General features: G+C 51.9%; 1 protein-coding gene across 10 annotated transcripts; it reads left to right on the top strand.

Annotated features, from left to right (window-relative positions):
- The first annotated feature begins 62 nt into the window (after positions 1-62).
- On the top strand, positions 63-11,644 carry IL17RC (interleukin 17 receptor C). 10 transcript variants are annotated; one of them, XM_061396241.1, is made up of 19 exons: positions 83-406; positions 678-699; positions 875-1,027; positions 1,302-1,376; positions 1,467-1,576; positions 2,207-2,318; positions 2,591-2,635; positions 4,157-4,296; positions 4,521-4,580; positions 6,324-6,378; positions 6,464-6,645; positions 6,740-6,790; positions 8,166-8,211; positions 8,352-8,473; positions 8,744-8,803; positions 9,330-9,378; positions 10,663-10,758; positions 10,864-10,902; positions 10,992-11,644. In XM_061396241.1, exons 1-19 carry the CDS (start codon positions 302-304, stop codon positions 11,618-11,620), a joined length of 2,151 nt encoding a protein of 716 aa, XP_061252225.1. In that variant the 5' UTR covers positions 83-301; the 3' UTR covers positions 11,621-11,644. The 10 variants fall into 10 exon arrangements, with proteins under 10 accessions (XP_061252227.1, XP_061252229.1, XP_061252232.1 ...); XM_061396243.1 differs by lacking the exon at positions 2,591-2,635 and having other exon boundaries at positions 63-406; XM_061396245.1 differs by lacking the exon at positions 6,740-6,790 and having other exon boundaries at positions 82-406.
- The last annotated feature ends 18 nt before the right edge of the window (positions 11,645-11,662 follow it).

Here is an 11,662-nt window from a genome sequence, read left to right as displayed (position 1 = left end):
TCCAGGGCTGCTGGCTCCCAAGTCTGGTGTTGGTGGGAGGGACCGGGCGGGGCGGGAACAGACGGCTGCCTGCCGGGAGCCAAAACGAAAGCACTGTGGCTGGGACTGGCCTGGAGTCTAGCCTCCCGGGAGAGGCGAGCGTGAGCAGGCCAGCGCTGGGACCCCAAGGCTGAGGAGCGATTCCAGCCTCTCCTGCCCCGAGGCCCGTGGCTGAGTGGGAGCAGAGGTGTGGTGTCTGCCCCCCCTCGGGGGGGGGGGCAGGACAGGGCCTCAGGCCTGGGTGCTGCCTGGCACCTGGAAGATGCCTGTGCCCTGGTTCCTTCTGTCCTTGGCTCTGGGCCGGAACCCCGTGGTCCTCTCTCTGGAGAGGGTTGTGGGGCCTCAGGACACGGCTCGCTGCTCTCCGGTGAGTCTGGGGCCCTGGGCGGGCTGAGGAAGGCTCCGGGTTCGGTCTGGGGCTGTAGAGGCCCTAGCCTGGCTCCTGTCACTGCCATCCCTGTCAGAACCGCCCTGGCTGGTCTGTCGGGTGCTGATGGGGTAAGAGAAGAATGGGGAGGGGGCAAGAGCTAGATCTGAGTTCTTCTGGGAGGGACTCGAAAAAGGGAGAAAGAGTCGGCGGCCGAGGGAATGTTAGATCTGGAAGCATAAACTCTGACTCGTCTTTACCTCTCTCCCAGGGCCTGTCCTGCCATCTCTGGGGTGAGTAGCTCTACTTTTAGAGAGGAAAGATCTTCCTGGGTTGGCAGCAGGGAAGAGGGATGGGAGCTGTTCAGCCTAGGGAGAGCGCAAAGCTCCTTGGCCCTCTGGGGGTGTCAGGTGCAACCAGACTCTGGGTCTGAGCAGCTTCAGCACCTACCCCACCCTTCACATGCAGATGGTGACGTGCTCTGCCTGCCTGGGAGCCTCGTGTCCGCCCCAGGCCCCGTGCTGGTGCCCACACGCTTGCAGACAGAGCTGGTGCTGAGGTGCCACGAGGAGACTGACTGTGACCTCTGTGTGCGCGTGGCCGTCCACTTGGCCGTGCAGGGTGAGCCTATCATCCTGTGACTGGGCATTGGGTGCACGTGAGTGTGTCTGATGTGGACACAAGGACAGGGTGGGGGGAGACTGTCAGGTAGCCCGGGGCATCCTCAGATTCTCCTGGAGACACTGGCCAGTGCACACCGCCCAAGTCAGCCTGGTCTCACTGCCCACCCCCCAGGCCCCAGGCCTCGCCTCTGCTTCCAAGCACCAAGCTTCCTGGAAGGAAGCTAAACCCAGAGCTGAGGCTGGACCTGTGCCTTGCTCTTGGGCCCTTCCAGGGTACTGGGAAGATCCTGAAGATGAAGAGAAGTTTAGAAGAGCAGCTGACCCAGAGCTTGAGGAGCCTAGGAACGGTGAGAAGAAGCTGGTCGACCCAGCTGTCCCTGCCCAGAGCTTTGCCCTCCCTCCTGGGCCTGACCGCCTCCCCGCCCTGTTGTTCACAGCCTCTCTCCAGGCCCACATCGTGCTCTCCTTCCAGGCCTACCCTACTGCCCACTGTGTCCTGCTGGAGGTGCAAGTGCCTGCTGCCCTCGTGCAGCCTGGTCAGTCTGTGGTATGCAAAATAATAATAACGCTAACCACTTCCTAAAGCTGAAATGCATGAAGTACTTTCATGTACATTATCTCTTTAAGTCCTAATCTCAGCAGGGCTGTGGGCAAGTCATTTCAGTCCTTTATGCTTCAGTTTGCTTGTCTGTAAAGTGGGAATAAGAGTAGCCCCACCTCGGGAATTCTCTGGCAGTCCAGTGGTTGGGACTTCCAGCTTTCACTGCTGAGGTTTGATCTCTGGTCAGGGATCTAATATCCCACAAGCCATGAGATGTGCCTCCCCCACCAAAAAAAAAAGAAGAATAGTCCTATCTTATATGGCTGTTGTGAGAATTAAATGAGTTGATATATGTAAAATACCTGGTATAATGCCCAGCTCGGAAGAGCCTCAGAAAGTTTAATTTTTCTTTTGTAATCCCTTAACTGAGTGGGAGGGTGTTATCCCTTCACTGGCCCTGCTGCCACTCCTCCTGAGGGTGTGTATCTTAGAGTCCTTGAGGACATGTTCATGATGGAATTTGGGGGCATACAGTATAGTCATTGGTTGGAAATAGGGCAGAGGGTGAGTGGAGAGGGTCCATGGAGAGGATTCTGAGCCTTATACCACCAGCCTTCCGCCACCCTCTCCTCACAGGGCTCAGTAGTATTTGACTGTTTCGAGGCTGCCCTGGGGGCTGAGGTGCAAATCTGGTCCTACACTCAGCCCAGGTACCAGAAGGAACTCAATCTCACGCAGCAGCTCCCTGGTAAGTGACCCCAGAGCCTGAGGGGCCCCAAGTCTGGCCCCTTGTCTGTCTCCCCACTGGCAACTGCCCCTCTGCACTCACCCCCTTGCTTGTCCCAACTTCACTCAGTCACTCTCGCCCCTAGCCTCCCCAGGTGACATTGCTCCCCAGTGGGCACTGAAGTAGATATGGGTGATATTGAGGGGACAGGGAGTCTTCCCAGGGATTGGTTTGCCCCCCTCCTTTCTTTGGCCCCTAACCCCACTGGAGGCTTTTCTGTGATCTCTCCCCAGACTGCAGGGGTCTGGAAGTCCAGGACAACATTCAGAGCTGCTGGGGTAGGAGCTAGGTCCAGTGAGGCTGGGAGGAGGGAGGGGCTTGTTCTGGAGTGGGAGGGGCCCTGGGAGTCAACTTCAGGCCTGGCTGCCACACCCCACAGGCTCACAGAGCTCATTGATTCATTTATCACACATGATCTACAGTAGTTCCTACTCTGTGCCAGGCATTCAAAGGTGAATTCTCACTCCTTAGAACAAATATTTGTTCATACCAGAGACAGCCAGAGGCCCAAAGCATGGTCAGGATTATGGTGTAACCCCTGTCCCGCCCCAATATATCAAAATAAAAATAGCTTTAAACCATAAAATAAGGGCTAAGGATCTCAAGGTTCTGATGATGTTTTTCACATAAACTATTTGGACTTTTGTTTCATTCCTTTAAAAAAAATACTTTATTTATCATGGTGTACCATACATACAGAAAACTGTAAAGTGCACTAATTTTAATTCCAGTTCAATTAATTTTTACATATGTGTACACTTGTGTAACTACCAGCACATCAAGACAGAAACACTGTGGGCTTCTGAACTCTTATATTATTTCAACTTCATTTTCTGCTTAGTTTCTTAAACTTAAGATTGATGCCTCTTTGGTAATTCATTTAAGACTGCTCAGCACCAGGGTTTTGATATACAGATACACATCACGGATTTCATGTCTTTATTCATTTAGTAGACCTTGATTCACTTAGTCATCAGATATTTATTGAGTAATTATTCTGCCCAAGGAATATCCCTAGGCACTGGAGATAAACCAATTAAAAAAAAAAATCCCTGCCCTCACAGAGCTAACATTCTAGCTGGGAGTCAGGGTCATAGTAGAGGTGACAGAGGACACTTCCACGTATTTCACGTGGAAGTGTGAAATACACAGTAAGTTAGATGGTAATTAATACTATAAAGAAAATTCAGGGAAGAGGGATATGGAGGTTGGGAGTGGCAGTGGTCAGTCAGCATAAGACCCGAAAGAGGCGAAGGAGGAGCCATATGCGTATCTGAGGGGAGAGGGTTCCATATGGAGGGAAGCGCCAGCGCGAAGGGCCTGGGGCAGGAGCGTGCCTGGTATGTTTAAGTGTTAGTAAGGAGGACAGTGTCTGCAGCAGGTTAATTAAGGACATGAGTGCTAGGAAAGGAGATTGGAGAGGTCACAGCAGCCAGACAGGAAGTACTTGCAGGCACTGTAAGGACCCTGACTTTTACTGTGGGAGTGAGGTGGTGGGGGCGGGCATCAGAAGGTTCTGAGCAGAGGAGAATGCTTTTAGTGGTTACAGGGTACTTTCTGGCTGCAGAGGGAGAAGCAAGGAGAAGAGCCAGCTCCAGACCCCCTACTGGGGTCTACACGGGCTCCATCTTGGGATGCAGCCAAAGTTTGGTTCGTGATGGAGACACAGGCTCTGCCCTCCAGGGGCCCCCTAGTCTAAGGGGTTTGAAGGAAACTCCAAAGGGCAGTGGGTGGGTATTACCCAGGCTTGGGTGTGCGGAAGAGGTGAGGGAAGACTGTCTGTCTGCATCCCCCTGCAGCCCTGCCCTGGCTCAACGTGTCTGCAGATGGCGAGGACGTGCGCCTGGTGCTGGACGTCTCTGAGGAGCAGCGCTTCGGCCTCTCTCTGTACTGGAACCAGGTCCAGGGCCCTATAAAACCCTGGTGGCACAGTAACCTGGTGAGGCCTCCCCCTCCCCAAGTCCATTCTCACCATAGGCTGATGCCCATGCTAAAGTTGCAAGTGCCTTATCACAGGGGACCCTTGAAAAGGACACAGCCACCCACAGTCAAAGCAAGGATCATCGGTGGGGGAACAGCTACCCGCCTGGTGTCCTTAACTTTGGCCTGCAGCCTTCCTCCTACTCATCTTCTCCAGCTTCTCCCCTTCTACTTGTCCCACAGACTGGACCACAGACCATTACCTTGAACCACACGGACCTGGTCCCCTGCCTCTGTATTCAGGTAGGAGCAGAGTCCGGCCGGGGGCCCGGGGAAGGGGATCAGGGAATTGGTGAGAGGGTTGGTCCTCACCTGCCTGGTGGAATCTATGGCTCCTAGGGGCTGGCCCCCTTGACCTTTTCTGTCCTGTGTCTTCTCCTTGTGCATGCCCTGAACACTCTTCCTGCTCTTTGAAGGCTTCTGCCACTCCTCTAGTTCCCTCTCTGGGCTTCCCTGGAGAGTAGAGCCTGTGTTGTGAACTCAGACTCATTTGAATCCTGATTCTTGCCATTTCCTAGCTCTATGACCTTGAGCAATTCACTTCACCTCTCTGAGCTTGTTTCCTATAAGTAAAATGAGAATAACAGTACCAGCCTAAGAGGGCTATTACAAGGAAGTGTGCCACTTCCAGCTTATATATGCTATAATAATACATTCTCCCTCTGATTGTACATTTAATTGGTCATCAGGTCCCATGTTTTACTTCTGACATTAACGTCTCTCATTCTCACTACCTAAAATGCCCTCACTTCTTTTTCATATACCCTAATCCTTCCAGTTCAAATGTTACTTCTTTCCCAAAGCTTTTGTTCAAACTCCTGGCCTCTCCTATCTCCTCCAAATCTTCTTGCATTTCTGTCTTTTCTGTTCATTATTTATCATTTCTTTTGTTATTTGAGCACCTGTCTCTTCTTGCACAAGACAAATCCTCAATAAATGGAGTGCTTGATTTATTAATTTGTATACATGTTTTATTCTTACTACAACTGCGAATCTGTGATTTCCCTGAAGGCAAGGAAATAATAACTATTCACATTTAGTAATTTCCCTGGAGCTTTGCATAATGCTTGGCATCTAGTGGGTGCTAATCAAGTTTGTTAAGTTAATGAATGAATGAATGCGTGAAACTCTACTGCTTAGCACAGTGTTAGGACATGTAACAGACATTCATGAAATGTTTGCTGTCACATAAATGTTCTCATTGCCAAGCACAATGCCTACTACATAGTAGCTCTTAAAGGTTTGCTGAAGAAATTATTCTATTTCTCCTGTGCTTAGAACAAGGCTAAGCCAAGAATGGGTGCACTTAAAAGGTCTATTGGAAGAATAAATGGAGAATAGATGGATGTGTCCTTCACACTTAGCACAGTGCCTGGCAAGTAGTGTGTTCTCACAAAGTGATTGTGGATTTAATTGTCGAATGTCCCTATGCCTACCATAGTGCTAAGACACATGGTAGGTACTCATTAAAAATTTGTTGAGTGAAGATGTTGCCAGATGTTGGCATGGGGATTGCTGAAAGAATAAATGTGTGCAATTCTAGGACTTTGCAGAGAACAGGAAGACCATATGTTTGTAAAATACGTCCTCCCTCTATATTCAGTATCCTAGAGGGATTAGTTCCAGGACTTCTGTGGATACCGAAGTCTGTGATCCTCAAGTCCTTTATATGATATAAAATGGTGCAGTAGTTACATATAATTCACTCACATACTCCCATATACCTTAAATCATTTCCAGATTGTTTATAATACCTAATACAACCTAAATGCTATGTAAACAGTTTCCTGTAGACAAATTCAAGTTTTGCTTTTTGCAACTTTCTGGAATTTTCTCCCCAAATATTTCTGATCTGAGGATGAGGGACAGTGGATAAGGAGGGCCAAGGAGGGCTGACTGTTTGGGGCTGAATGAATGCACCCCCAGGGCTTTAAGCAGAGGGTTGGCTGGGTTGAACTGACCTGTGGAGCTCTCTTTCCTTTCTAGGTGTGGCCCCTGGAGCCCGACTCTGTCAGGACCAGCATCTGCCCCTTTAGGGAGGGTGAGTGAACAGGTCCTGCCAGGGCGGGAGCAGTGCGGAAGGGACCTGCTGGTGAGCAGTGCAGTGACCTGTCCTGTGCCTGCAGACCCCCGCGCACACCGAAACCTCTGGCGCGCTGCCCGATTGCAGCTGCTTCCCCCGCTGGGCTGGCGGCTAGACGCGCCATGCTCACTGCCCGCCGAGGCCACTCTGTGCTGGCAGCCACTGGATGGGGGCCCCTGCCTGTCGCTGGTCCCGCCGCTGCCCCGAGAAAATGTTACTGTGAATGTAAGTGAAGTGGCAGGAGGTTCCTGGGGTTGGGGAAGGAAGGGGAGCCCAGAAGCCCACTTTCATGACCTCATGCATTACCCTCTTTCCACAGAAGGTTCTTGAGTTCCCCTTGCTGAAAGGCCACCCCAACGTCTGTGTCCAGGCAAGAAGGGGGCGCCAGAGAGCTGAGCTGGGGAAAGGACCTGCACGGACCCCCAGTCTTCTGGATCCACTTTATCCTTGGGTCCCTGGAGCAAAGTGGTTACCAACTTCCTCTTTAGGAGTTCCACTGTTTACTTTAGCAGTGCATGGCATGCGAGCCTGGGCACTTCACCTGTCTGAATGTCAGTCTCCTCATGTATTTAATGGGGATGATAATAGTAACTACTTCACAGATGAAGATTAAATAAGTGCTTCACCTTGGTGACTGGCACAAACTAAATGTTCAGCAAACCTTAGCTGCTTTGATACTTGTTATAATTATCCCATTTCCCTACCTGGAGAAATGGGTTGCTTTACAACTTCAAAGGGTGGTTATAAAAATATTAATTCAAGATTTATTGAGCACCTACTATATGCCAAGCACTGTTTTAGGCTCTTGGGATAGCTGTGTCAGTGAATAAAACCAATAAATATTCCCACCTTTAGAGAGCTTATGTTCTAATGGAAAAAGACAGACAATAGACATAATGAGTAAATTACATAGTCTGTTAAAATTGTGTATAATTGCTATAGAAAAAGATGGGGAAGGATAAAGGAGGGTTGTAGTTGCAATTTCAAGAGGGGCAGTCAGATGAGGCTTCTTTGAAAAGGTGGTTAGATGAGAAGGGAGTATATAAAGTGCTATCAGAAATGAAAAGAGTAGGGACTTCCCTGGCAGTCCAGTGGTTCAGACTTTGCCTTCCAATGGAGGGGGTGCAAGTTTGATCCCTGGTTGGGGAGCTAAGATTCCACATGCCTTCCAGCTGAAAAGCCAAAACATAAAACAGAAGCAATACGGTAACATTCAATAAAGACTTTTAAAATCGTCCACATCAAAAACAAACTTTATTTTTTTAAAGAAATGAAAAGAGCTAATTTAGGCTGGGCTTCCCAGGTGGCTCAGTGGTAGAGAATCTGCCTACCAATGCAGGAGACATAGGTTTGATCTCTGGGTTAGGAACATCCCCTGGAGAAGGAAATAAACCCACTCCACTATTTTTGCCTGGGAAATCCTGTGGACAGAGGAGCCTGGTGGGCTACAGTCTATGGGATCACAAAAAGTTCAGACACAGTTTAGAGATTAAACAGGGAAGCAATTTAGGGCTGTCAGACCCTTTAGCACAGATAACCTCACGAGGCTGAGGCTGAGAAAGATGGAGTGATTCCTCATTAACCAGCCTTGAAGCTAGATCTGCCTAAGTTCAGGTCCAGAGTCCAGACCACCTCCTCCCCCAACCTGACAGGCCTCCCCCTTGTTGCTCCTTCCTTCTCTTCTGATTTTTCTGGCCTCAGCTTCTTTGTTCCTCATGTCTCTAACTCTGGCCTCTTTTGAGCAGGTGAGCACCTGGGAGAAGCTACAGCTGCAAGAGTGCTTGTGGGCTGGTGAGTGGAACCTCAGGGGAGGCTGGGGCAAGGCCACTGCAATGGGGTGAGCCCAGGAAGTGCCAGCCCCTGGGGTGAAGGTCAGACATGGAGCAGGGTTGGGTTGGGTCTAACTCAGAGTGGGCTCTCACCCTTTCCAGACTCCCTGGGGCCTCGCAAGGATGACATGCTGCTGGTGGAGACACGAGGCCCCCAGGACAATGGTTCCCTCTGTGCCTTGGAACCCAGTGGCTGCACCCCACTGCTCAGCAGGGCATCCACGGTGAGGGATGGCGGGCCCTCCTCCATGTCCCTTTCCAGCTCCATCTCACACCTGACCTCAAATTTTCACTCTCTTCACATTCCCCTCCGTCAAGCCAAGCCCTGTGCTGGTCTCTGGAAATGTGGGGGTGACTTAGACTTGGACCTTGTTCTCAATGGCCTCTCAGAAGTCTCCCAGCCTCCCTCCCCAACTATTCCGCCCACCTGTAGCCTGGTGGGTCGCCTAGGTGTGGTGCCTCTAGGTGACAGCCCCCACTCCTTGGCTTGGCAGAGGGCAGCTCGCCTTGGAGAGCAGTTACTACAAGACGTGCAGTCGGGCCAGTGTCTACAGGTAAGTAGGTGGCAGGAGGGCCCTTCCCAATGCCAAAAGGCAAGGGGCTTCAAACCCTGTCTTAAACTTTTTCTACCTCTTACTGTGTCTAGCAGGAAAGAGTGAGAACCCTTCTGGGGCAGGGTCCTCCTCACTGTCCTCTAGCACCCATCCATCCATGTGCTTATTTTCTGTCCAGCCCAGGGGAACCTAAGGGTTGAGCCACTGTCCCCAAGTTGCTCACTGCTGGGTAAGAAACCAGCAAACAGATAACCACTGGATTAAGACAGTCGATAACCAATGTGTTAAGCTTTGGGTTCCAGGGGACATTCAAGTAAGGGTCTCTTCCTGTGGGCCAGTTCTGGCACCAGAAGGAAGGCACAGTCCAGAAAACAGGCACAGCATGGGCAAAGCAGAGCAGCTTGTGGCAACCTGCTGTGTGTAGAGGGAAATACGCATGGTCAAGGCTGCAAATTTGGGACTGGAACTTGGTGAGTGTGGAACACCAAGCTGGGGCCCTGGATTTGCTTTTGTTTGTATCTTACAGCTCTGGGACAATGACCTGGGAGCACTCTGGGCCTGCCCCATGGACAAGTGTGAGTATTACAAGAACTGCCCTTATCTGTACAGGGAGCTGGAATCTTGATAGGGACCATTCCCAGGGAAGCACACACAATGAATGGCCTTGTTCTTCCCTGGCTAAGATCAACCAGAGGGTAATTCCTTCATTAATTCACAAACTAATCTGGTGATCCCAGTATCACCAGAGACAAAATCCTTGTCCTCATGCCAGTGTCCAAAGCCCTGAATGCTTACAGAGGGGAGCTGATCTAGGTCAGGCGAGTTCAGGGGAAAGGTTGGAAGTGAACTCTGAAGGCTGAGCTAGATGAAGGGGGTGGGTAAAGATGCCTTTTTGTGAAGACCCTGGGTGATTTTTTGAGGAACTCCAAGGTGGCCACTGTGATTGTGTTTTGAGAGGTAGACCTCTGTCATGAGATGTGGACATGAGGGCCATTGTAGGGCCTTGGGAACCAATGTAACCAATTTGGATTTTATATTAAGAATAGCAGGAACTTTTTGAAAGGCTATAATCAAATTTGCATTTAAAAAGATCTTGGGCCGCCCTATGGTAATGAAAGTGAAAGTGAAAGTCAGTCAGTTGTATCCAACTCTTTGGGACCCCATGGACTGTATAGTCTATGGAATTCTGCAGCCAGAATACTGGAGTGGGTAGCCTTTCCCTTCTCCAGGGGATCTTCCCAACCCAGGATCAAACCCAGGTCTTCGCACTGCAGGTGAATTCTTTACCAGCTGAACCACAAGGGAAGCCCAAGAAGACTGGAGTGGGTAGCCCATCCCTTCTCCAGTGGATCTTCCCGACCCAGGAATCGAACTGGGGTCTCCTGCATTGCAGGTGGATTCTTTACCAACTGAGCTATGTGGTAGAGTTAGAGGCAAAAAAGAAAGAGGTCAGAGACACCAGATAGAAGGCTGCTGCAGTCATCCAAGAGAGTGAGGTCAAGAGTCTAGCAACCCTAGCCTTGGAGTGGGGGCAATAATCTTAGCTGACATCTTAGCACTTACTATGTCCCCTCAGCATTATGTTCAGTGCTTTATGTGGATCAATACATATAGTCCTCACAAGAATCCTATGAAGTAGATACCACTGTTACCTCAGTTTTACAGAGGTGAAAACTGAGGCAGAAGGTGAAGTCACTTACCAAGGTCACCCATGTAGATTGATCTGTGTTCATACCCTGTACTCTGACCCTATGAGCTCTAACTTTGGGCAACTCTCTTCATTTCTCTGAGCCTCAGTTTTTCTCCTTCGTGAAGTGGGGGTCTCTTAACAAGCCCATCTTCTCCCTTAATTCTCCTAGACATCCACCAGCGCTGGGCCCTGGTCTGGCTGGCCTGCTTACTCTTGGCCGCTGTGCTTTTCCTTCTCCTTCTTCTCAAAATGAGCCGTGTGAAAGGTGAGCGCTTCCCAGCTCCCCATTCCCCAGGGGCAGGACTGGAAGTTGGCCAGGAGAAAGCGGGGACCGGGCTGACCGGCTGCCTCCGCTCCTCTCCCCTCGCAGGGTGGCTGAGGCTCTTGAAGGAGAACATCCGCGCGGGGGGTGAGTGTGAGCAAGAGCGGGGCGGGGGGCCGCCCCCAGCGGCCCTCGGGCCAGCTCACGTCTCCCTCCCGCTCTGTTCTCTCCCGCAGCGGCCGCCCGGAGCCGCGCGGCTCTGCTCCTCTACTCCGCCGACGACGCGAGCTTCGAGCGCCTGGTGGGCGCCCTGGCCTCGGCGCTGTGCCAGCTGCCGCTGCGCGTGGCCGTGGACCTGTGGAGCCGTCGCGATCTGAGCGCGCAGGGAGCGCTGGCCTGGTTCCACGCGCAGCGGCGCCAGACCCTGCAGGAGGGCGGCGTGGTGGTCCTGCTCTTCTCGCCCGGGGCCGTGGCGCTGTGCCGCGAGTGGCTGCAGGATGCCACTTCGGCGCCCAGGGCGCACGACCCGCACGATGCCTTTGCCGCCTCGCTCAGCTGCGTGCTGCCGGACTTCTTGCAGGGCCGCGCGCCCGGCCGCTACGTCGGGGCCTACTTTGACAAACTACTGCCCGCGGACGCCGTGCCCGCCCTGTTCCGCAGCGTGCCAGTCTTCTCTTTGCCCTCACAGCTGCCCGACTTTCTGGGGACTTTGCAGGGATCCGCCGCCCCCCGCCCTCGGCGGCTCGCGGAGAGAGCGGAGCAAGTGTCCCGGGCCCTGCAGCCCGCCCTGGATAGCTGTTTCCGGCCCCCGGGGGCCCCGGGGACAGGACGCAGGATGGGGCCTGAGGCAGGAGACAGAACTTGAATAAAGTCAGACCCTATTTTTCTACCCGTGTCTCCAGTGTGT

Source organism: Bos javanicus, chromosome 22 (assembly GCF_032452875.1).
Source record: "Bos javanicus breed banteng chromosome 22, ARS-OSU_banteng_1.0, whole genome shotgun sequence".
Classification (NCBI taxonomy): Eukaryota; Metazoa; Chordata; class Mammalia; order Artiodactyla; family Bovidae; genus Bos; species Bos javanicus.
The sequence above is the reverse complement of the archived record's forward strand: the minus strand, read 5'-3'. Positions and strand labels throughout refer to the sequence as shown.

What these genes read in the sequence shown, in the direction of transcription:
- IL17RC (XM_061396241.1), top strand. Translation starts at nt 302, where the DNA reads ATGCCTGTGCCCTGGTTCCTTCTGTCCTTGGCTCTGGGCCGGAACCCC. An exon ending in TGCAGCCTGGTCAGTCTGTG is followed by an intron (nt 1,577 to 2,206) that starts GTATGCAAAATA and finishes CTCTCCTCACAG; the next exon opens with GGCTCAGTAGTATTTGACTG. An exon ending in GCAAGAGTGCTTGTGGGCTG is followed by an intron (nt 8,212 to 8,351) that starts GTGAGTGGAACC and finishes CACCCTTTCCAG; the next exon opens with ACTCCCTGGGGCCTCGCAAG.